General features: G+C 45.1%; 1 protein-coding gene across 2 annotated transcripts in view; it reads right to left on the reverse strand.

Moving 5' to 3' along the window:
* ANTXRL (ANTXR like) overlaps positions 1-23,733 on the reverse strand; it is a 53,216-nt gene extending 29,483 nt beyond the window's left edge. Inside the window, exons 1-11 of one of the 2 annotated variants that reach the window (XM_013102144.5) lie at positions 23,158-23,733; positions 11,353-11,424; positions 11,130-11,201; positions 9,916-9,997; positions 9,779-9,812; positions 7,691-7,770; positions 7,516-7,584; positions 7,234-7,314; positions 7,072-7,132; positions 2,490-2,588; positions 1,127-1,196 (exon numbers count right to left, since the gene is read on the reverse strand). In XM_013102144.5, the coding sequence (XP_012957598.1) occupies positions 1,127-1,196; positions 2,490-2,588; positions 7,072-7,132; positions 7,234-7,314; positions 7,516-7,584; positions 7,691-7,770; positions 9,779-9,812; positions 9,916-9,997; positions 11,130-11,201; positions 11,353-11,424; positions 23,158-23,318 (881 nt within the window). In that variant the 5' untranslated portion in view covers positions 23,319-23,733. The remainder of the gene's footprint in view (positions 1-1,126; positions 1,197-2,489; positions 2,589-7,071; positions 7,133-7,233; positions 7,315-7,515; positions 7,585-7,690; positions 7,771-9,778; positions 9,813-9,915; positions 9,998-11,129; positions 11,202-11,352; positions 11,425-23,157) is intronic. The other variant, XM_038181134.2, reaches the window with a different exon arrangement.
* Between the last annotated feature and the right edge of the window lie 2,556 nt (positions 23,734-26,289).

Below are 26,289 nucleotides of genomic sequence, written 5' to 3' on the forward strand. Positions count from 1 at the left end.
AGATAGCACAGGAAACCTCCAGACTTTGCTTTTATTTTAAATCTTTCTGGAGCTTAAAGAGACAGTATTTTTTTTCTTTTTAAAAGCTTGTCTAAGTAAAGTCAGAGTACCTGCACAAGGTAAGGGGAAAAATTACTGAAACTGCAGTGAAATTGAAACAGAATCTGGCCCTAGACATTTTCCAATATCAGAGAAAGGGAGAAAAAAAGTTTCCCCCACTACTCAAAAATAGGGAAGGGGAGGGAGACCCCAGTACAGTATTTAAGGACCCAGAAGATTACCAAGGAAAAAGCTACAGCCTTGTGCCATGTCTCCCTGAAGTCTGCAAGATCACAATGGCTGAACAGTACCAACACTAACCAAAGCAGAACAGGGGCAAAACACGGAAAGCAATGTAAACATCAACAAAAGAATTCAGGTTAAGTATCTCTTTTCAATCAAAATGAAAAGTTTGCTTGGAACTCAGTTAACTTTTGGCCTGGAAAAAAATGGAACAGGAACTGAGGAGAAATTACACAGGCATCCTCAAAAATCCTCCCCACTAGCATCTGAAACCCTCCCTCCCCACTCTTCTTATTAACTCTAGCTTTCTTCAAGTCATCTCATGGCCAATAGCCTTCCAGCTGCACTGGGTTCATGGGGGAAGACTTCCAAGATGTCTTATTAGACCGCCCCTCCCAGGCAGAGCCCTCAAGTTCTAGAGATGCAGTACAGAACAGCTGCAGCTAGCTGGACTGCAGCTTCCTGGGCAGGCTGCGGTGGGAAGGTCAATCCTAACACCCATCAGCATCCACAGAAACAGAGTAAGGACTGACACCAATGATTACGGTGACTTAGTGCAGCTGTATCTCCAGAGACTGTGTATGACATGGGTCCAATGATGTCAAGAGGTTTGTGGCACAGCTGTTGTGGGAGTTTTTATCACCAGCCCTATTCTTCATTGAATAGAACTGCACTGGCTCATGCTAGGAGGGTATTTGGTATGCACAAGATTGCCCTAATCCCATTACAAAAATTAATCTTCTTAGCTTGGCACTTTGGGTGAAATTATGAGCCCTTGGCTCAGTAATGACATCCCCATCCAAAGTCCCCTCTCTCCTGACACCTACTGGAAAGCAATACTTACTGTCCAGCATCTTCTATTACTGGAGCAGGGCAAAGCAGATAAGTATCATGAACAAGGGTTGGCTTTTCATCTGAAAAGGAATTAATACAACTGTCAGAAATGAGAAAAACCTCAAGCAACAACAGTTATTAGAGCTGTTCTTTCCTGTTTCTCCCATCCCAAGCACACCTGAAGACACAGCTCATTTTCATGGCCTTATCCTGCCAAAGCAGGTAAATTAGTGATGTGTTTTAGGGCCAGCCTGATGGTGGAAAACAGCACAGCCAACATAGATCAGTGTCTTATCACATCAGCTGCTGCAGACCTAACCCAAGGAAAACACAGCATAAAGGACATATGGAATTAGGGCAGTTTTTCTCCTTTGTACTTCTAGGTCAGCCCTAGCACTTGCAGTGTGAAATACAGTCAAGGTACCAGTGGGTTAGGGACAAGGAAGACAGCCAGGAGTTTGGCTACCTGGTAAGCCACAAGAAGCAAATCCCCAGCAAAGGGCATCTGTAAATGTGACGGGAGTGAGACCACCAGAGTTTATTTAACACAGCCTCTATGTAGGCAGCAAGGATGGGAAATGAAGGAGCGATTCATGCGTACCCTCTCTAAGCAAATTCACTGCTAGGGAAGGCACCAGTCTGGCCGCAATAGAGTATGAAAGCCCCTACTGTGCTCAGCCAACAAGGGCAGCATATAGAGAGAAGGAGCCAAGCTCCCCTCCCCATGCCATGCTTCACCCTGCCAGACACACACTGCTTCTCACGAAGAAGAGAAGACTGCTGAGAAAATGGACACTCGATCTTTTTTGGCCATTCAGTCCTTTTCCTGGCTGCTGAGAAACCAAACAAAAGACCCCGTTGAGCACAGCAATTACAGGGAGTTTCCACGTTACACATTCTCTGCGATAAGACCGGCAACTTGTGTCAAAGAGGAAAGGAGCAGGGCTGAAGGGCCCTGCTTTATGGTAAGCATCTTCTGAATCAGTGAACAAATAGCTTGAACACACCACCAGGGTATCAAGATAGCATTATTTATTTTTTCTGGAGGTGATCCATGGAACAGGGAGCAATTTTATTTCCTTCCTGTTAAAGCCCAATAGCCAGCCCTTGCTGGCTGTATGTATTACCCACGTGAATCGTTACAGCTAGCCTGGAATTCACTGTGCAGCAGTATCTTCTGTATAAGCCCTCACAACACAATGCCCACAGGTTGTAAGACTGAAAAAGGATGAATTTCAAGCTGCTAGATGCATATCCCCACCCATCTCCCTGACATCCACTGCAAGGGCTCCCCTGATACAGATGGGAGACAGGCTGCATCCCATGGGATGACAGCCAGTGGGGAACTGGAACCCCGCAGCCTGAAGACTTACTGATAGTAAGGCTGTCGTTGAGCTTGAAGCTGCAGAGTACCTGGTCGATATTTCTTGCATGATAAAAGCCATTGCCTCTTACCACAACTTGAAAGGATTCTGTAAGTAAAAGTACAAAAGAGTTACGAGAAATAGCCCAAATATAGCATTCCCTTCCAGAGTGGTCTGAAGTACAATGTGACAACAGCTGTTCTCCGCCCTGTGTCTGAATCCAAGTGTTCACATTGACAATCAGTACTTAGCAGCAATAGCCAAGAGTATTATAGTGACATTGGTGCTTTGCAGAGCAGCATTCACCTCGAAGGTGCTCCCACAAGCATCCCACAGACCTCCAGTGCCTCAAAAACACTGCAAGCCTGACTTGGCTGATGGTATCTCATGGTTCCTCCACAGCTTTGGGGGCAGATACCTTCTGTAATCACAAGCACCAGGCTTTCCTCTTTTCTTCCCAGCAGATCACGCTCTGGTCTCAAGCAACAACAGCTGCTCTGTTCAGTAAGACATGGAAAACAGGACCGCCCTCCTCACCCCGCCATGAAACAGGGGGAAAGGCTTTTTATCTGGCACAAGCCCTGGTGAAAGTCTTTCAGTCTGTACAAGAACTGAACCTGTGTATAGCCCCACTAGCATCTGCTGCATGTTTTACTTCTCCATAGCAAGGTTTTAGAACTATTATTAGTTCTATTATTTGTATTTATTACTAAATATTAGTTACAACCTCCATGGCTAACACTTCTTCCCAGAGCTCTGACAATACCTGAACACCCATCTAAAAATTATTTTTGTCTCTTGATTTTATAGAAAAGCAGCTTGATGAAATATAATTGCAGTTAGATCCTCCCCCCATACTAAATCTTAAAAAGCAGCAACCACAAAGATTTCAATGAGAAGTATTTTAGTGGTTTTAAAAAGATACAAAAAAAAAAAAAAAAACAAACAAAAAAAACCAACACGAAGACTTTAAAAACAAAAAGGTAAAAAAAAAAAAAACTACATCTAGAGGTCTAGTCTTGTCAGGACAGGTTACCCCTCCTGCCCTTCTTTTCCCCATCACTGCCGTTCTGCACAGTCACTTGTGAGAACTGACTTTGGAATAACCTGCCCATCAACACAAGCTGACAATTGAGTTTCAATCCCAGACTTGCAGGGAAACGCAGACAGCTGGTACAGGATTTGGTTATTGCTGTTGAGAAGTCTGCCCCTTGAAACGCTCCTGAGCATTAACATGTTCTGGGTGATGGTCTGTTGAAATGGCTAATTCCATTTAATTTTGCGCCCTGGCTCTGGCTGCGTCCTTTTCTTCCTTAGTTACTGTCAGCTCGTAGTTTGCAGCTTTTGACAAGAAAGCGAAGGGAAAAAGGTCAGCACTGAAATAACCGGGCAGCGCTGGCAGCGAGATGGTAGGTTGGAGCTGGTGTGCGCTGGCTGCGCTGTCGGCTTCACTTCTGTGACTCTGATGAGAAGCTGACGGCTTGCATCCACACCTGGGAGTTGATGTGGCCAGTAGGATGCCACATCCAACAAAACCTTTCAATCACATTCATGTACCGTAAGCATAATCAAAGCAACGATGCTGTCAAACAGGATATGAGGCACCTCCGCTGCGGCACTGATAGCCTGTTTACAGGCTGCACGTCTTGGTCACTTTAAATCAGAGGGAAGAAAAAGGACCCAACTCCGTTTCTCCACAGCGGGGATGACAAATTTGCAGGGTCAAAAAGCATTAAGCATCAGATAGCTGTCATAACGCAACTAGATCAATTTGTAAACGGACTCACTGGATAGCTTTGTCACAGAGAGCCAGAGCACCAATAGGAATTGTCATAATTCAGCTTCAACCACATGGAAATCGTTTCATCAGCAATTTACTAAACCTCTGGCAAATCAAAAATGAAGCTGAGAACACCAGTAATCAGCACTGTTGTAATTATGAGCTGCAAGAATCATTGTGAGCTGCAAGAATAATTGTGAGGAGTAGGTCAGTCTGCTCTAATCCCCAGTACAGACTGGCTTCCACTGAGCAACACAAAGCCTGTCTGCTTCCATACCAGATTCTAGAAATAAGTAATAATGTTGAATAAAATCGAGACTGATTCTCCCCTCCTTACTCAGATAACATGCACACAAGAAATGCACGGATAGATCCATATTTCAAGGCTAAAAACAAGCAAGCTGTTTTGCTGGAGAATGTCACAATATATGTCACTTCCAAAAAATTAAGTATTTTTGGATCAAAATTTTGAAATGCAGATTTTAATTATACGTTCTTTTTTTTTTAAAAATAAAATTCCTGACTAAAAGAAGAAGGGGGACAAACCTTATATTTCTACAAAATGTTGTGTTCCAATTTTCAGCCAGCTCTAAATGCACATTCTACATATTTTCCTATAGGATTTAATGACCATGTGACCTTATTTCTTACCTATAATATATTACCAATAAACTATATTAGTGATTACCTAAATTTATGTGTTTTCAAATTTTTAGATTACTTCAGATGCCTCAGGACTTGTCTGTGTTGAAGTCTGAATAATGAACATTACAAAGTCACATTACATATAGAAAATAATTATTATCTGACTCTCCAGTGAACTGAACTCAGGATCTGGATTCACACTACCATGAAAAAAGTTGTTCAATCCAAGGGGACCCCTTCCAGGAGACAATAGTGCTCACAGCTACAAAGACGAACCTCTGGCTCTGCTGAAGGAAATGGGATTACTCAAAACAATAAAGCGAAGCACAAGCATAAGTATTTGCAGCCACGTGCTGTAGAACTCTTGCTGTTGATTCCAAGTATGGCTTGCAGGACTAAGCCCATAGTAAAAACTATTACAATCCCAATTCTTGATGTTAAAGACCATTTAACCCACATGTTGACAGCTTGCACCACTTAGAGCTGCACTTGCTGCTTCCTCCTATTTTCGAGCTCTCTGCTGCTATAAGCAAACCTTCAGGCACCTGAGATCCACATCTTCATGCCCTGATGATTCAGTAACATGCTTTGCTCTGAGCCCACCTTTGCTGAATGACTTCATCAGCGGGGACAGAACAAACCCCAGATTTTAAGCATCCTGCTGAGTTAACAGAACACAAAAAAAATTGTTTGAGTTCAGTCAAGAATTGAGCTGATTCGTTTTTCAAAACATTTTCGCTCTTTTTGCTGGAAGATGTCGTTTCCAAAAATCATGTAATCAGAGAACAGTTTGGGTTGAAAAAGACCTTAAAGATCATCTAATTCCAAACCCCTGCCATGGGCAGGGACACCAAAGGTAAACTTTTCCTGAAAAGGCAGGCACTTAAGAACTTTTGCAAAATATTTTGCAAAAATCGAAAATTTGAAAAAATTGTTTTCAAATTCTATGTTTTGATATGCTTAACATTATGCCAAATCAGTACTGGAGCTGTCACACTTTCATCTGGCTAAAAGCAATTTTCGATAAGCAAGAAAACTTGCAATAAGTTGTTATGCAAAAATATGCCTGTTGTACAGCAAGAAAACAAATGTTTTGCTATGAAATAAAAAAGCTTTTAAGTTGTTTTGATTAGTTCTACAGAGTCTGCAAAGAATATTTTTAAAAGCAAAATTATTCCTTTTTGAGATTTTCCACAGATTTTTACGACAAACGTCTGTTCCACACTTACATGTTTAAGAATAGTTCAAAAGATACAAGGATATTTGTTCTAAATTTAAATACTACGGGCAAGATCATACTGCGATTGACATGTGGAAGTGAGTGAACAATTTCTCTTTTGTGCTATTTAATAGATTTTTCCTGAACCTCTTATTTTATATCCTGCATTTGTATGCACTCTTTTTTCAGTGGATGAGGAAGTGAACACAAGACATGAACATCAGATCTAAATAACCATGCCATAAACTATACTGTCCAGCAAACTTAAGGTGTCACTCTCTCTCTGCTGCAATAGCTTCTTAAGTAGGCAAAAAAAAAGAGCAAGCTGCTAATGTAAACAGAACAAATACAAGTTAAATATACCAGACAGAAAAGGCACGAAATTATCAGCAGCTCCTCTTGGGATTCTTCACATTTGCCTGTACCCTAATAGTTCTTTCAGTGCAAGTAAGTAAAACACTAATGCTTCAGAGAATGTCAGGTATCTCGGCCTATGCAGTTAGCTAATTACATCTGGTTCAGTAACCCTGAAGTTTCTGACTGTTCTGTAAAATCTTGTTCTAACTGCTGACAAGCCCTAGCAGCTCTGCGGAACGCAATCTTTCCAGAAATTTGTGAGATGTTGCGTTAGGCATTAAGATAGCCTCTGGCAGTCTGGCTTTATATCACTTTTGTCTCCTCCTTCTGTTGGATGTTTTAAAGAGCAGTATCTCCAAATTTCCCAGTACTCTCTCAGAGAGTTCTTCAAGCCAGCGTTCAGAGGCTACCTGCGTATTGACACCAGCAACTTCTCAAACTCAGAAGGGATTCACGAGGCTTCAGCTGCAGCCCCAAGGGATCTCTCCAACACATCCACAGGCTTCATCTCTGACACTATATCAGGTAGTTACTGATATTTCATCAGTGTTATTGGTTTGCCTTAGCACATCATTCTTGCGGAAGCTTACCTCCTGCACAAACACTGGATGGCTCAGCTGCTAGGATCTCAATGCAAGATTTCTTGAGAATCTGTAAGATTTAGATAAATGCATTTTTGGTGATCTTTTTATCTATGCTTTATTAACACAGGAACGAGTACCTTTTTTTAGGTTTCAGAATAGCCAACTTACTGAATCAATGGTTCCTCTAAGGGCATAAAAGCCTCCCGTAACTGGAAAAACATGATCGATGCTGTCAGCAATTGTTGACAGCTGCAAAGAAAGACAATCATAAATCATGAGGAAAATAAAATCACAGTGAATAGAACTGGGCTCCTTCATACTTGCTAAAAGACATCATACTGACACGAAATGATTTATGCCTCAAGTAATTAAATAAATGCCTTCAACTGATGCTGTTATTTCTGCACTAGTGTAACAAAAACAAAGCAAGAAGCAAGCAAGCAAGATTACCTGAGTTTCATTGAAGTCTTTCACTCCAACACAATAAACAATAGCTCCAAAGCTTCTGGCTCTGTTGGCCTACATGAGAAAAAGAGACAGTAAGTGCAAAGCCATGTAATCAGTAGAACCAAAACAGTAAATGCCTACACATGAGCTAGTTTAGGTAAACATGAAGGTGACTTACTTCTTGTTCTGCATAATAAAACTGAACATCTTGCAACTCTCCATCCGTCAGAGCAATAATCACACTAGCAGTCCGAACTCCTACATGGACAACAGTTAACAGTTAGAGCACAGACAGATGACACAAGATTGAACAATGAAAGTAAGCGAAGTGACGCATGTCTCGTTGCTGACAAAAATACAAAACCACAAGGCCAGACTCTCAGCCTGATGTGTATGGACTTGATTGGAGATGCACTGATCTACCCCAGCTGAAGGTCAAATGCATGGCAACATGCAACAAGCAGGAACCCATGCACCTTCATCACACACAAGCAGCACTTAAAGGGGAGTAATGCTCTGGCAAAGTCCATGCACAAACTTTGTCCTGTGTAAAACACAATATCTGGCCAAGGCTATATCTAGACCCTTCATGTGGGGAAATGGCAAAATGGAAAATACTTCTCTACATGAGCATTGTCCAGAGACTGCTGATATGAGACCTCTGCAAGAGGAGCTTTCCTACCACCCTACCTTTCCTTCCATCAGGTTTTAAAGCAGCAACCCCACTGAACACAGCACGAAAAGGTGCTGCCATAGGGGGAGGGTCAGTCCTATACTTCTCATGCAAGAAAGAGTGTTAGTGAAGTTCATAGGAATTCTGAGAGCAAAAAAAATGCAAGCCCAGATCCACTGGAGAAAATACATGTCTTGTGCTAAGCCATTTCATGTCCCAACTATTCTTATATGAAAAGAATGCACAGACTTTGGATAGCTATGTATGTAATGTGCTACAGTATACAATATGACCTGGAAAAATGCAAGATATTAAAAATTTAATCCCAAGTAATATGCAAACTATGGTTCAACACACCATTCTGCTTCAATAATTCTCACTAATGTGTGCACACGTTACTTTCAGGGAAGTATTTATTATTTTATCAGAATAATCTGGTACAGTTTCAAGTGTCTTTCCTGATACTGTCTGAAACTAAAGACTGATTAGCTTTGACAGGTTTCTTATGCCATGCAGTCCTTCCCATGTCATGTCAACACAGACATAAAACCTTAAAAATGACCTGCAACTTTGGAGGGGAAAAAAAGCTTGGATTCCCATATTTATCATTTTTTTGGCTGAGGATGCCTGAAAGAGGCCATAAAGAATCTAAACTTTGTTTTCTTCTGAATTTTTGTTTCTTTCCCAATACTTTATTTTATAAATCCAGATGTCATCTACTCCTTTTTCCTTCCTAATCAACTTAGCTAGGAACTAAGCAACTACTCTCTGTCTGTTAGGAAGAGGTAAAACAGTTCTCTTTAGCTCATCAAAACTCTTGATTTGCCTGGTAGAAGCAAGTGAGAAGCCATACAAAAGAGTTGCTGCTCAAGACTCCACATGCACACCCTATTTTATTATAAGGCATTGACACTTAAGAATCTTACAAAAAGGCCATCTATCTACAAATGGAAAAAAAACTAATTTCAGGGTGCAAACTAGGCAGAAAGTGCTCAGTTCAACTTCTTAGGCCTGTTTTTTTCTTTTTTCTCCCCTCTCCCACAGAAAAAACAAAATAAAACAAACAAAAAACAACAACAACAACAAAAAAAAAAACAAATATATTTCCCTCTCCAAATTTAGCAAAAAATTGCATAACAAACTCAGATTCTAATCCTAACTTTTTCACACTGATGGAAAAAATCTCCAGCTGATCACACTCGTACCTATGCTAACAAGAAGGAGAACCTGGGGGCACGAAGCAGACAGGGCTGAATTCATCAAGGCAGGGAGATTCATCAGGACAGAGCAGGGCAGGGCAGGGTGAAGGTGTTCCTGTCCCCTAGATGCAGTATGGGCAGCTCCGGCTGCAATGTTCTGGTCTGTATTCTGCACTGGGTCAGATCTGGGATTATAATGGTCTCCTCTGGTCTTAATAAACCATGAATCATGCATCTGAAAGTAGGGCTGTAGTCAAAATGGAATGCAATGATTGTGTAACACCAGTCCCTTCTCCAACACTTCTTTCAGCGGGTTTACTGCAGGTCACATAAAGAACACCATCACCCCTGTCTTTTCCATGCAGATATGTAACAATTGATAAGCAATGCCTACCTCCATAGGTTTCATGGTAAATCTGCTCATTTGCCTGCAACAAATTTTAGAACATTATTAGCTCTTAAGTGCAGAAGAAGAAAGGAAATCAAAGTTTGCATATATAAATCAAAGAAAGGAGGTGTTGTGGTGTGTACCCTTTTAAATCCTTCATGCATGAACGTGTCTCCTCCAGGCACTTCATACTGAAGAATTTCAAGACCTCGTCTTATGGCTTCCCTTTGGATTAAAAAAAATAATTTTATTAAGAGGTGGTTTTCCCCTCCCCCCATGAGATATTCCTGTAACCCAGATAGATCACACATCCTGTCAATACATGGCACAAAGTACATACACACCAGCTAAAGCACTTGTAAAACTATGATTAAAAAACAGTTGTGACATGAACTGAGCACCCACAGAAGCACAAAACCAGGCATATGATACAATACTGGGGTTAATACATTTTTAAGGGTGAAATGCTGACACTGCTCCCTCATTCTACTATATTGTCAGCCAGGAAAATACTGAATTAGAGCAAATGCCAGATATTGAACACTGACAAACTGCAGATGGAATGAGAATTTAAAAGCTTATGGCCCTGTCATGAAAATGGGATGACTAAAAGCTCATTATTCAATCAATCATCAGGACAGTTGGGATTAAGACTTTTCCATTATAAAGACAGAGGCCAGAAAACATGAAAATAGGATGGGAATGAGAATTTCCTGTCCCAGACGAGATGCTCAAACTTCTTCAGACAGTTTCCTGGTACAAGAGTGACTTGGAAACCATCACTCCTGTTGCATAGCTTCCTACTCCGCAAACAAACACCTGGAAACCAAGAGGATCACTCAGGGAAATTAATACTAGTTTTCCTGATTACTTAGAGATTCACAGCCACAAATACAGGGGAAACAGGAGTATGTGGGATTAAGGTAAAAATCAGGGGCTGGGATTAGGGATGTCCTTAATACCACATTCAACACTATTTTCCTATTTGAAAATAGAAAATTCCCCCTGGGAAAAGTAAAGAAGTTTGACCTCTGTCTAGACAACAGAGGCCTGAGGACTTGATTGTGAAGGTGGCAACAAGAATTTTGCTCTCGCCTAAGACTCTCCTAAAAAGGCTGTGGCCTGGCTGCACAGTGGCAAAGCACCTCTTGCACAGGTGTTGTCCAAAGGCAGGGATGCAACAGCCTGGCAGATAACACTCCAGCACCATTGGTACAATCAGTGCTGGCATCAAGCAGGTACCTGAGCTGATGCCACACTGAAGACTGACACAGAGCTCCGCGTCCTGGTTTTGGGGCCACTCATTGAGAGTGACTTCAGAGGAGGGGTAGAGGGATGAAAGCTAGGAAGTACTTGCCTGTTTTCTGTTAATTTCATGATTGTAGTGCCTCGTGAAGAAAAAACGATGAAAGACATGCGCAGCATTGGACTGAAACAGAAGAACAAGCCAGATCCACGTCTCATACACATTACTTCAGCAGATTTTCATTTCATAAGGAGTGAATGAGAGATAATGCATGAACATGTGTATGTATACATATACGTAATCAATTTTAAAATACCATCTAAGAAAGCTTTACCTTATGAACTTCTCAGCCAGGCTTTCCACAAAAGAGTAAATCTCTGTCCAATGATTTCTGACACTTCCAGATCTGTATACAAAACATAATGGATTACCTTCATCGTATTTCACAGTGAAATTCCTTGTAGCACTCTGAATTTTAAGACTGTGATAGTCTGGAGGTGGCTAGAGACACAACCTGGACAGAGGTCCACAGAGATAGGGCAGCTAGCTCTGGTGAGGCTTCTACAGCAGTTGTGCTGGAAGTGGTAAAAGAACAATTATTACAAAACCCACTGACCTAAACACAGCAGAAATATTTTTTTTTAAATATTTGTTACATAAAATATTTATAAAATGAATTGAACTAGAAGAAAATATTTGACATTGCTAAATTATCTGGTAACAGACTATTTACTTTCCTAGAGCACAGCTCTGCTCTTGCAGCCACACAGAAAGTCCGGACTGGTCTTTGACCCTCCCAGAACGCGTGGGAGAATGTTTCCATGAATTACTGTTTGTTTCAAAAGAAAAAGCTTTTGAAGTAATTCAGAGGGGGAAAGGCAGTACTAATAGCTAACACACAGCACTAACGTTCTGCAGAGTCGATCCCTGCTTGTTACAGACTTCCCGTGAAAACTTGGGCAATAAGTTATATGCACAAACTTAGGGGTTTTTGCTCCCATTCCTGATCCATAAACTGCATTACTCACACTCCATTGCTTTTCTCAGTTCGGTCTTACATTCTCAGCAACCCTAGCAGTCTTGTGGGACTCAGACCTCAGAGCCCTGCGTGCAGCATATCTACAGTGCAGTTGATTTGCACTGTATGGATCTACGGCGGCATACACTTCCAAGCCACTTGAAAGGCTACAAAACATGAGAAGTCAATGGTGTGAAAAGCCCTCCCCAGGACTGTGGTGTTAATGAATGAATGGCTCATTCACTTGGCTTGCAAGGTGAACGCCTGCATCAAGTGTCTTGGGCACAAGTAGAGAGATGAATAGTGCAGCAGCATGTCTGAAGGATCACAGAGGTTTAGACACAAGAACTAAAATACTTATGAAACATAACTACTGAAGTAAGAAACAAATTTTTGCCTTAGGTTTCCTTTTACACAGCAAATGTCTAATGACAGTGTGTTAGAAAAGGGAAATAAAATTGCAGTTCTGCTATGGGTTTTCAAAGCAATCCTATATCCACCCCTATACACCAGGTACGGATCAGCAAAGAGAAGTCCATACGTGTGGTGCAATATGGCACTGCGTGCCTTGCAGCAGTGCTAGTGGGATGAAGGAGAGCAAAGAAAGCGACAAAAACCATCAAGGGACCACTGAAGTATTTAAACTTGAATGAGCCTGCCTGTGTGCTTTGATGCTACTTTTCTGGAGAACTGGTGACTCATTCACAGAATAAACTGGTTATCAAAGAATGAAGAAATTAATTTGCCAGACAGCAAGGGAGGGCAACAAAGCACCAGAAACTGATCAAACTAAGGACTGCTCAGTCTCCAATTTGTGTGTCAGTCAATGGATGCGCCAAATTCACACATTTGTGAACAGTGCCAAGGAAAGGTGATGGCATTACTAGAAAACAAGCCATTTTCTTATCATAAAAAAAAGTACATACTTCACATAGTCATGGATTAAGGAGTATTTTTTCAAAAGGGATCTGAGGCAGTCCAACACCTACATGTATATTTCTCTAGGATTCTTCTGAAAGTCTCAGACTAAGCCTCTAAGTTAGCTGAACTCAGATTTGCCTTGAACCTAAGCAAGGTTCAGGATATCAAGATCTATGCATTTAGAGCTCCCAACTTTTATTTTTAAGTTACCCCCTTACTCCACCCAGAAATGACACTTCATTTTCTCTCTGAGCTTGCTATCCCATTTCAGTTCCATTCTTGCAGTTTCCAGCAGGGTTACTTCTTTATACAGAATACCATTTCCTACTCAGAAAACAGGGACCTATTTTGGATGAGGTATCAAATTTCTACTGCCAGCTGCAGAGGTAATGATGCAATCCAAAAAAGAAAGTAGCAACTAATTCTCTTCGTAATGACAACAAATCATCACCATTTCCAGTACCTTTTTAGAACTCTGAATTGCTTTTTCTTTTTTTCTTTCTTTCTCCTCTTACATACCTAATTTTTAGGCAAAGAACAGCTTGACAAAAAAAAAAAAAAAAAAACAGACACTGAAAATTTAAGAAAGTTGTAAATCATTAATAGTGGAAAAACACAAACACGGTACAAAAGCACAGATAGCCTTAATACCATGCACTTCCTATGCACTCAGATAACCTTAAATATAACAAAACATCCCATCTTCAAAAGCACAAGTGGTGTTAAGAGTAACAAGAAGTGGCTGTAATAAATCTATAGGTACCTACCCCTGAAAAGCTAAGGATGCCTCTGTCACGCACTAGTCCTCGCAGGAAGCATACTGTCACAGAGCTACAACCCTGCGGAGCAGAGGCACTGCAGGGCAGCAGGGGGTTTCCTGCTCCACTGGGAGGAATTCTGCACCCACACATGGCTTATTTCTTGCGTGTCAGCTGGGAAATGTCAAAGCCAGACAGAAGCTCTAGCAAGAAAAGTTTTACTGTTTCCAAATCTTATATGAAGAGGGCCAGGGAAGTGGTCAGCACTTAACTACTTCCTCCATCACACTCCTTCAAGCTCAGGTGTTGTTCTGTTGACACCAATGCTCAAACACAACCAGTGCTGGTAATGTCAAAGCCCTCAAGAACCAGAGGTGGCCTGGCTTACAAAACGACATGATTTCCCCTCCCTGCCCCTCCAATTCCTCTCTAAATTGGCCACTTTAGTAATAGAATAATGAAAATTTCCAACAACAAAATGCAATTTTACTGTATATAGCTTTGCTGAGCTATATACTAAGCTGCCCGCTACTGTCATAGTACTCCTAACACTGACAGAAACAGAAGAAGCCCAGCATTAGGGAAAATACCGAGACATTTCACTGCTTTCTGCATCTTAGCTTTAATACCACAAAAACCTTTTTGCTGGCAGCACAAACTAACATGCTGTGCTGTGTGGCTGGATGGAACTAGGAAGTTTCTGCCTTGCTTCTCCATGGCAAGTGGGAGGCTGTGACTTAAACCCCTCCAAGCATACTCTTAGCTCATTTCTGACAAAGGTCAATGCTTGAAAGACACCCATTTTCAACTCCACTATTCCTGATCCTAGATTAAGAATGAGGTCTTTCATACTCTCTGCACCACAGATTATTCCTGGACATCTTCACAGCCTGACTTTTACAGCAGTTTTTGTGCCTTTATCATTTTAGTCCTATGATAACTGAGAAAAAAAAAAAAAAAAAAAAAGTAATTCCTGTTAACCAGCCTACTGTTGCTAATAGGAGCCTCAGACAAAGCTGGCATGTTGTCCCAAACTGCCATCATCAGTAACCAACCACAAACAGATTCATTGCCTGGCCTGTTTGGCCACTCCCATAAGATTTCAGGGGAGCAGTGAAGACTTCTGAGTAATAAGGAAAGCATCAGCCAAACACAGATCAGCACAGTGTAGAAAGCACACCGGGTAGAAGACCCATGCTTGGCCACCCTCACCAGCAGGTTGGGGAAGCCATGTGGCAGCAATGCAGCCAGGTAACCCTACACACCCTGCAGAGCATTCAGTCAGAGACCCCTGTGGGTAATGACCCACCGCTTACTGGTGGCTCACGCACCCTCCAGAGCCAGGCAGGAAGACAAGGCCTCAGTCCTCAGAAGTTACACGATTCTCATGGTGAAGGCAAACACAGAGCAACAGACAGCTGCTGCAGAGAGCCAGAGTGCTGCAGAGAACATATCAGGGGCTGCTGCTGCTGGCTCACCGGGCTGAGACTGGAGCAAATCCAGCAGAATTCCCCCGGTCCATACCTAAGGAACTGGCATCAGAATTGGGCCCAACCAGAGCACAAAACCCACAGGAGCTTCTGAGAACTTGCTCCCCAGTGCCCAAGCTCAGTTCCCATTACACACGAGACAAAGAGAGGAGTCAGCAAACCACAACATAGGAAAGAATGCACTCCCTGCCTCATGGCCCGCGCTGAGGAGCAGCTGCTGCTCCTGCTGCCGTTTTCCTGAATTTCACATTGCTACTGCTGGATGGGAGGGGAAAAAAAGAGGAGGCCGGTAAGTATTTCTGGGGGCGGAAGGAAGTGATGTGATCGCAGGCCTCGATTCTGCTCCTGCTTACTTTGGAGTGACTCCGTGCAACTTAGCGGAGCTCTGCATCAGTGTAAAAAAACACAGTGAGCGGTGTCAGTCATGCCTGACCCTTGCTGATGGCAGAGCACAACCTGGGCTGGAGTCAGCCCTTCCTGTCCTAGCAGCCCCCAGAGGCAGTGGAAACTGGAGGCAGAGAAGCCAAGCAGGACGACTTGGCACCCAGGCCATCACACTCCGCCCTACTACTTTGGGGTCATGTCTGAGGTGCCTGCCCCAGGACATAAGTGATCCACAGTTATAGCTGAACTCACTGCCAGGAGCCCACAGTGGTGCAATACACCTCAGACCTGCAGCTCTGTAGTGAGAATTAATACCCAGGCATTGTCCAAACAGCCCGCGTTTATACTACCACACACACAGAGCAGGCAGCAGGACTCAGAGCCTCAAGCAGGAGAGGGAAACCCCTTGAAAATGAGGAGCTGCCCCTTGTCCTACATTTCACACACCCCCAACGTTTGCCTGTCTCTTACTAATTATCTGATAGCAGCTATTTCAGAGATCCCAGAGGAAAAAGAAAAAAAAAAACACAAACCACAAACCTGTTATTACTGATTCTGGGTTCAGTTTGAGTGTGGTGTCAGGGGAGTAAAACAGCTATCAAGTTTGCTGGTCCCTATAAGTATCCCCTTGAGCTAATGGTGGCCTTGCATACAGCCCTTTGCTCAGAAATAAGGCAGTTTGTTGTTATTTGGAGAGAGCTCTTTGTGGCCACAACCACATTGCAGACAGCAGGAGAATTCTTGCACATGGCTAATAATGGCTCTGCAATAAAAGCAAACCCTGGGGCATCTAGTTTGTTGTGGCTTCAGACATGCACGCGCATGTTCATCCATCCCTTGTCTCCCTTCTTGTGAGCCAGCAGAGCATTCAAAGTGACAAGGGCCCTCCTCTCTCAAACAATGCTTCTTGCAAGCATGGAAGGGACCTTCAGCGGGTGATTCATCCAGGCTAGGAAGAACTAGTTTATATTATCTGCTCCAAACGCAATTAGAGACACTGGCAGAAGTGGCCACTCCAAAGCGGTCCTCACTGCAAAGTACTTACAATATTAATGGACAAGACAGGGACTGGAGAGGGGAGGAGAAAGATATGGAAAAGTGGCTAGGAAGCAGATTTTTCTTAGTCCTAGGCCAGTGCACCAAACACAGGACTCAGAAGTACTTGAATCCAAAAGGTTTTTTTATGAACAAAACCGTTAATTTACAGATGGCTTTCTCTTATAAAACTACTGACAAGATCCGCAGCAACATCACTGACTTACATAAATCATCCCTCAAAACACCACCCATTGCTCTGGCTGTCTAATTCACAAATCCTGTCCTCCAGCATTACAGCTCTTGTGACACACCCAGCCACCTGAGAAGCACATTGCAAGGTAGAATTTGAAGGCCCTCTTGGACTGCATCCAACCACTTCAGACTTCCCAGGAAAGCTCCAGCGCTGCTCTGAGCAGCACCAAACCTGGAGGACCTGGTCTTAGCATGCCAGTCCTGTTGAACAAAACACAGGGAGCAAAGCAGAGCCCTCAGTCCCAGTCAGGCTGCAGCACTTGTAACAAGGTGCAAGCAGTAACTGTGAGCAGGGAAGCAAGGCTCTGGCACTGTCAAGAACTCACAGGAGCCACTTCATTGTCTCCCTGTTTGAGATGAAAAGGTTTCGTGTTACTACACCTTGTAACAACTCAGACTGCATTGCATGTCAGCATTTGGCCTGCGAGCTTCATTACGAAAGTAATGAAATTCTCAATCACTGAGCACAAGCAAACTGAAACCCTAGGTCAGGGGGAATCTTACAGTTTACTTCCTTGGCTCAAGCCCCAAATAAATCAGATGTAGTTACATGCCTAAATAGACTGCAAATGACAAGCTGCCATGGCTTTTTTTCCCCTGTTAACTGTACACATTTTATGTCAAATAACTGCTACCCATTAGCGTTGTCTTGGGTTTAACAAAGAAATTTTTCTTGGTGCAGTGGGAAGGGAATTATTCCCTTCCAAAAGGCAAATCTGGCAGAATAATATCAGACAAAATGCAAACAAATAAAGCCTGGTTCCAATAACATAGGTATGTCTGAAGCTGAATAAAAATTTCCTTTGGAACATTCCATACAATTATACCTGGTTGTAAAGAAATCCCAACACTGGCTGCAACATAACCACAACAAAGGAAGATACAAAGGCAAAATACCAACAGGCTATGTTTTGAAAACAATAAAGAATATTGCTTACAGGCAGTTGGAGACTATGAGAGGTGTCATGTAGATGATGAGTTTACATTATAAAGGGGAAAAGAAGTCAGACAGAAAAGGAAAAGATACAGACACTAGACAACTATTTTAAAATATATATGGCAGTCAATGAAGTCTAAGGAACAAAACTGATACTTCTACTCTGACATTGAGTCCTCTCAATCTTGATATGCAGTTTACCTGAATCAGGTCCCAAATCTTACAGTGAAGTTAACTCTGGCTGCAACAGGCAGATATCCTTGCTCACCAAAATGGAGTTCAGCAGTGTTTAAAGTTAGAAGTGAAATACGAGATTTTTCAAAAGCAATGGGAAGAGGTGACAGAACACATGTTCAAGTACCTATCTCTGCCAGCACTCCAATTTCTGACCACAACATTGTTAGCTCCACTCCTCATGCCTGGCGTAGCACCCATGCACAGAACTGCATCAGTCCAATACACTGCAGAGAGGAGCTGCAGGAACTCCCTGGGCCAGCTCTGCCCCAACACTGGGGGACTGCGGCCACGTGAATGCAGGGAGAAAGGCAGAGGGTTCCAGTGAGAGCCTAAAGCCAAAACTACTTGCTCTCACCAGTGCTTGTAATTCATGATTTTCACGAGTGCTAAATTCATTCAAAAAATTGGCAAGGAAATCGTGCATTCTTGGGAGGATAGGAGTAAAACGTGTTTACTGGACTCTTCTTTGTTTGCTTTAAATAAGGCATATGGGGTGGGGAATAATCTGGAGACCATCAATGCACTATACTTGCCTTAAAGTGATTAAAAGCATGGTCCAGAATAGCAGCTACTGAAATGCCTTTTGTTCGGATGGCCTTCTGGCTCGCCTAAAATTTGAGGAAGTATCAACTCATTTCCCACCCAACAACTCCCACAAAATAACTGTTTTTTTTCAAGGTGAAGTGTCCGGGGGGGAATAACAAAGGGAAAAAAAAAAAAAAAAAGAGGAGACAGGGAAGTTAATTTCCCATCTAATCAGCAGAGATTGTGCTCTCCTGCACCAGTTCCCTACCCAGTGGTGCTGACCTCTGCAGAGTGGCTTAGCAAGGGTAAAGGAAGGCATCTGCAAAACGGATTACCAGGGAGAAGGCTCAACCAGCTACGCTGTGCTGATGTCTTTAGCAAAGTTGCTGCTATAAGCACAGGAGAAGCAGAACTGATGTGAAAAGCAAGACTGTTGGGGGCCCAAGAGACAGGAATACTGTGAAGAGAGACTATCCACAAGTTCAGGGGGAAGATGAGAAAGGGTAGTTGGTCCAGCCCCCAAAAAAACAATTGCTGCTCTAAAAGAAAGTCAGCCAGGGCCTTCAGACATCTGCACATCCATGGTCTGTGCTGTGGAAAAATGAAACATTTTCTCAAGGAAGCACAGCTCATTTTTCCTCAAAATCCAAACAATTTTAGCAAACATCCCAGCAGGAAAAAAAATACTTTTGAGAATCTCACATTCTCCCTTACTTCCCCCTTTCCCCCCCCCCCCCCCCAATTTTCCATCCTGTCCTACAGTCAAAAAATAACCAAAGATCTTTCTTTGTATTTGGTAAATACAGAAGCTCAGATCTGTCATATTAAGAATTACCAGGAGCAAATATTTATGGCAGAGTTGGAATCCCTTTTAAAATCAGGACTTATATTTGTTGCACTAATCATTATGATGCCACCAGGCATGGTTATAATTAGAAAACACTAGAGGTCAGTCATCCTTTTTGCTGTGCAAGTGCGTTGCAATATGATTACAAACAACAGCTGGATGTTAACAGCAAGGCAGGGATGAAGGGGAAGTGTTTACATACTCAAGCACAAGGATGTCAATACAAGACCAGAATAGTCAAGCAGCTAAAGCCATAAGAGGACATGTCCTCAGCAGTTCGGGATGGGTCTGAAAGAAGTCCTTCAAGCACTTCGACAACCAAAGCAAGTGAAGAGTGCTCAGCTACCCATTTACTTGTTTTGACTTAATAGCTACAGTTGTTTGAAGATGAACATGAGGTCTTTGTTATCACCTTCTTCTATCATGATCTTCCCATATGCCACAGGAGAAATGAGTATACCAACAGCATGGTATATTGCTTTACCTCATGCACAGGACTCTACTTGGCTACAAACAGAAAAATCTCTGCTGCTTCAGTATAATACTTTGAAGCCTTCCACTACACATACAAATAAGCTCAAGCTTGCATAACTCGGAGTATGACATACAGATAGCACAAGTTTGCAGACTCTAGGCAGCCACTTCTGTAGCCAGCAAGTGTCCAGTTCTTGTAGCTTCAAGAGATTTGCTTATTTAAGTATTCCCAGAGACAAGACAGACCTACTGGGGCTCTGACATGGTCAGACAACCCTAAGGAGTACAGTAGCAGGTCTCCCTTCCACACATGCTGCTTTTCCTTTTCACTATGCCAGTTTCTTGGACATCCAAGGCTTAGTTCCGCTGCTCTGATCTTGCCTATCCCATAAAGTTAACATAAAGGGCTACAGTCAACTTCAGGAAAAGAAAAGCTGTAAGAATTCAGTGAGTTTCTCTTTCTAATTGGCACCACATACATTATACCGATAACTTCACAAGCAGATGATCTTTTCCCTCTGATGGTTCTTGCCTGCAGGATTAGATTCCCCACAGACTTCGCCTGGCAGAACAAAAAGAAAGTCATGACCCAATAAAGTCATTGCAGTAACACACAGTGCCTACATGCATAAGGAGAATGGTTTGCTGTCTTCTTCCAGTTTGCCTCCTACAAATGAGAGATTACATCTTTCTACAGTGAAGCAAAGCAGATTTAAAGTGATTTTGCTTCACCCAGGCTGACTTCACAGACAGGGTATGTCATTCAGCTAAAGAGTGTGCTACAGGATCACAGGATTAAAACCCAGAGTTTTCACAAAGTCGATGCTTCAATCCCATTGTTACACATCTAATTAAGACTGAATGCATCTAGCTCCATAATGGCAAGGCACCAGCAAAGGGCCCTGGAGATGTGGGGATACCTACCAGTATACCAGTGTTTTTCCTCTGTGGATTCTCCCCTTAGACATTAGAGCCAGGATTCTTCCTAGATATGCATGAGCATGGATCCAGCTGTAAAACACATCCACCACACCTCCAGATTTGACCAGCTGCTTATAACTGGCTTCCTGCCTTCTCTCTACCAGGAATACCCTGACCCTTCTCAGCACTAATCTCCAGCTCCTTTCTAAAGAATTGTCCCAAGATCTGGAGTCTATCCACCTGCTGCCTCAGCAAGTGTTCATGTGCCAGATGTCACAGGATATATCTGGGACTAAACACCAGCAGCCAGCACGTACGCTCTCTCTGAGTACCATACACATTGTGTTACAGCAGGGAAGCAGCATGGGACCTATGGCTCCTGAGATCTGCCACTCTAATATTACCCATATGGATTGTAATGCAGCCTCATCAAGGCCAGAAGCAGCTCTGCCACTGGCCTGTAGGAGTGGAAATGGATTCTAAATCTACCCAGGCTCAAATAGCTTCTACTATAGCTTTTTACCCAAGATATCCTCTTTCAGCCTCTTGAAGGTTATGAGGATGCAGTTTACAACTGAACACAAAGAGAATTTTCCCACTGAAACCTAAATGCATGACTTTTATACCAATCATGATAGGTCTGGTCTGAAGTGGAGCAATGCACAGAGGAAACAGCCCTGGGCCAAGACGCAAGACCCATAGCCTATTAAAAGAAAACATTATTTTGGGTCCACAACACTGAAGAGGATCTTAATTGTACAACCAGCATTCTATTGCTTGACATACCTAACTCTGAGCAAGTCACTTTGTTCTCTGCCTTGATCTCCTCAAACACAACTTGACTGAGAACAGCAACCACCCCAGGAAAGCGCTTTCTGATTTACAGAAGAGAAGTAGCACAGGAATGCGGTGTGCTGATTGCTAGGGGTGCACAATGGTATTGTAGACAAGGAAATCGCTCAGAAGAAGACATACCATGCCACAGAGAGAACCCATACTGCAATCACCAACATTTACTGTTACTGGGATCTCAGTAGAGGAAGTGGATGTAACAGTACCAGGTGTGCCTTGAAACTGTGACGAGTGCAAATTTGAGTGCTAACGCTAGCCCCTCACGGAGCTACTACCAGACAGGAAGGGGCCTTTAGGAACAAGTTCAGTGTAATAAAATTAAGTAATAATATAAAAAAAAAAAAACAAACAACAAAACCCCCAGACAATGTGTTAGCACATCTTTTAGAAAAGCGGAATGTCTATGGTAGCCTTCAGACCATTTTGCTCTAAAAGCAGAATCTTTACTAATGATGCTTTTCTCTTCTTCTGGAACATAGGGACTTGCTGGCTCCTGAGCGGTGGCAGCTTTTTGCCTGATGCAGGCTGTGCAGAAGGCCTGATGGACTGAACAGTTCTCCCAGCCAGGAAACAGCACAATGCAGACTTAGTACCTGGCTTACATGCAAGGATCACAAAGAAAAGGCTTCGTTTTTCATAGTACCATGTCACATCCTGTCACATAACCCAGGATGTACTGGGTAAGATGACCATCACACTCACTGTATGCAGAAGACCAACAATTTGCTCCTGGAGTGTAACCCTCGGTTGTCAAGCCAAAGCAGTGAACCAAGAAAAACAAATGTGGGCCTTCTGAGAACCACCTGTGGGTGTGCTAATTTACCACTGACTTCACTGGTACTTGCTGTAACGCGTCTACAAATGTGAGCTTACCCAAACCCTCAGGCCATATCTAAATTAGAATAGCGTGATATTAAGAAAAAGTGTTTGCCAACATATTTTAATAGATGTAACTCAGACATAGGTTTAGGCAATTCTAAAGAAGCCGATCAGAAACAAATTTTATAAAACTATGCCACAAGCATGTGAAAAAGGCAACCATTACATACAAACACTTGAATCTTAACTTTAGGTAGCTCTGCACAGACCGCTCTGGCATGGCTTAGTGCCACAGGTGGCATTTCAGCACTTTGCCAAAGCCCTGGCACCAGACTCCAGAGGTGCTGGGGGCACTGACCACTGTCCCCTCGAACCCAACACCCACAGCTCACACACCGCACAACCTGATGGTGACCTGATCTCCTGGATTCACGTGTGTGACTAGCCCAGGATAAAACACAGGGCTCCCCTAAATGCTGCCCTTGAGAACCGCACAAGTTTGGGGGAGCAAAACTAAGCCCCCTGCCCCACGCATCGTGCTCAGCACCAGAGGAGACGCGGGGAAGGCATCTGAAGAAACCGGAGGAGAGGGGAAAGCAACGTCCCTGCTGATGCAAGGAGGCAGTGAGGGGTGAATAAAGGTTTTTAAACGTGGCTGTCACTTACTTGTCCAGAATGAAGTAGAGATCAAAGGCACCGTGACAGGAGCGCTGCTCTTCTTGCTCTTCCTCCTCCTCAGGCCGGGCGCAGGAGGTTAGGCTCCCGCTCGCCAGCAAGAAGCAGCACAAAAACGCCGCTTTCTCCACGCCGCTCCTGCAACTCGCCATCTTTTCCCTTCCTTAAGTCTTCTTCCTCCCCCAGTCTCCCTCTGGCTGCCGACCTTACAGTATGTTCGGAAGCGCCAAGGGAGGAGAAAAAAAAAGAAAAAAAAAAGAAAGAAAAACCACAAAAAACAACCTCACCACCACTGACTTCAGGATCTCAGCTCAGCCCCGCGGGCTCCGGACAGCCCTGCCCGCTGGCTCAGGGCTTGCTCAGGGCTGGGGGATGAACCCGGCCGGAGGGTCCCCAGAGCCCTGTCCCCATGCCCCAGCGCCTGCCCCCAGCGGCTCAGCCCCGGTCCCGCAGGGCGCGGAGCGGCTCCCTGCGCAAGGGCCGGCAGCAGGAAGGGGCAGAGGGAGGGGAGCGGCGGGGGGAGACAGGATCTTATGGGGGAAAGCTGAAGCGGGACTTTCCTGTTCCGGGATGCCGAGCGGGGAAAGGCTGCTGCGAGTGGGGGGACCGGGGGAAGGGAGGGAGGGAGGGGAGAGCCTCCCGTCCCGTCCCGGGCTGCTCCGGGAGGAGAGGGGCAGTGGGGAGAGGGGGACCAGGTCGCTCTAGGGGTGATGGGCATCATTGCAAAAACCTGGGAGAAAGCAGGGGCGAGGGGGGGATTACGTGGTGCGGGCACATGTGCGAAATTGGGTTGCAGGGGACGAGGGTAATTGCAAAGTTTCTTGCCTGGGGAGGGGCGAAAGGACGGCGTTTTCACGCCTGTCTTATGTCACGGCAAACTGCTTCGTTGCTGTGGTAGAAAACTGAGTTTGCTCTCGCTGCGTCCAGCAGGCAATGAATAACGCTGAAACGAAAATCTCTTGATGGGGGCAGCAGAATCCCACCCGCCTGCCACCCGCAGGGCACAAAGCGCTGCCCCGAAGAGCTGCCCCAGCTCATCTGGATGCTGCTTCCAAATTTTGCATAACTGCTGGCTGCCAGCCACTTCTCCCTCCCCCACAGCCGCTGCAGCTCCTAATTAATGAAAAGAGCCACGGGGAGGGATGCGAGCGGAGTCACTTTGCATGACGGGCTTGGGACTAGACGTTTCCCTCTTTCTTGGGGGGAGGCTTTCGAGCAAGATTCAAGGGCGAGGCGATTCGCATCCCCCGTGGGGTGCTGGCACGCCGCCCCCCAAACACCCATCGCTTCGCTGGGGGCCGTGTCATGGGGGGGGGCTCCGGCCGCTTTTCGGGAGCCACGAGCAGAAAGTGACACCTCCTCCCAGCGACAAAGCCTGCGCCGAGGGGGTGCACGGCCCCCGGCGAGGCACAGCACGGCTGCAAGGGCCGCGGGGTGCTCCCTGCAGCCCCAAGGGGCTCTGTCCCGGGCCGTGTCCCCATGCACCCATCGGTCCCTTTCCTCCACGCACGACACGGACACGCGTGGAAGCGGCTCGCCCCCGCCGCCCCGAGCCCCTGCCCCGTAGCAGCCCCCCGGTTTTCCGCTCTCCCGGTTAAATCCCTGCGCGGTTCGAAGACGAGCGCATCGCCCGAGCTAACCACTTGAAAAGTTTTTTTGTGCGCCGGCCAGCTCGGACCCAGCGATTACTTAGATCATGGAGAAATCCAAGAAACCCACATCCTCCCTGGTGACATTCACAAAAAATGAGCAAGCGGCTGCTGGGCAGCAGGAATCCCCCGTCCTCCCGCTCCGCCCCGAAGGTGCCCACTAGCGTCGGTAGCCTGCGCCTTCCCGCAGCCGTTCCGCAGCCCCGGCCCCTTGTCCCGGCGCCGTGTCCCGGGCAGGTCGTGATAACGATTGGCACTGCCCAGTGATTATCGCGACTGATGCTGGGAGCCCCCGGCCGTCCCGCAAGCGTGGGTGCTGCGGGTGGCTTGCGGCCGTCCCCAGAGCCACCGCCGGGCTTCCCAGCCTGGCGTCCTCACCGGGGCGGACTGGGGACGGCCCGGGACGAATTCGGCTGGACAGGCACCGGGTACGGAACGGGAGAGAGTCTCGCCACGTCTGCTCACCCCTTTCTCACTCCTTCTGTAGCTATTTGCGCAAAAGCCGCGCAAACGTGAGCGCTTGCGGCACGAAGCGCAGTGGGGATTGCCCATCCCGGTGTGCCGAGATGCCTTCCTGGCCCGGCCCGGGGGGGCGATGGGGCCGGCAGCACCCAGGTACCGGTGGGGGGCTCGGCGCTGCCCGTGCTCGGCCCCGGGGGATGCGCGGCCCCGGCCCCGGCCCCGTTATAGCGCGCACCGAGCCCGGAGGTGCCTCGACCCGTTATCGGTGTGAGATTACTCCCTAATTGTAGCGAAAACCCGCCCTTTCAAAAGCATTAAAGGCTTGACGTTTCTTTTTCCGATACAAGCCAATATTCAGATTACATGGACACTAATCAAATAACCCGGGCTATTCCCTTTGTCAACATGCTCATAAGAATCTTCTGCCAGGCGTTAAAGGCATTTATAGGGAACGACATCTTTCAAAACCGATGTTGCTTAGTCCGGATTTAGAAAATATTTGATTATGACAAGACGTTTGATGGTTATATTTTACATACCAGCTGTGCCATAAATCGTTTCATACCTCAAAGAAATTCCTAATTTTGTTTCCTGCGAGTGCTTTCTATGAAGCAGGGATTTCCATTTCTAGCCATCCTTACCCATACCTGCAGCTCCCCGAACACCACGATAATAAACCAGAAGTGGTATCAGGCGCCGCCGAGGAAGGCTTAGGAAGATTTTTCCATCCCCCCCCCCCCCCCAACTTTAGAAGAAACTCCTCTTTTTAAAGTACCGCTACAAGGGGAATCCCCTCCACCTCCCGAGCTCCCCCCCCCCTTCCCCCGCTGCACTTCGCGGCCGCTCCCGGGACCGCCTCTGCCTCGGGGGGACTCCGCGCCCCTTGGGGGCCGTCGGGGATCCCTGGGGGAGGCTTTTAGGGGGCGAGGGGAATTAAGAGGGAGTCGGGGCGCCGCGGTGGGCGTTATCCTGGGCGGGGAGCGGCGGAGGGGGAGGAGGAGGAGGAGGAAGC

The sequence above is a fragment of the Anas platyrhynchos genome, chromosome 6 (assembly GCF_047663525.1).
Source record: "Anas platyrhynchos isolate ZD024472 breed Pekin duck chromosome 6, IASCAAS_PekinDuck_T2T, whole genome shotgun sequence".
Taxonomy (NCBI): Eukaryota; Metazoa; Chordata; class Aves; order Anseriformes; family Anatidae; genus Anas; species Anas platyrhynchos.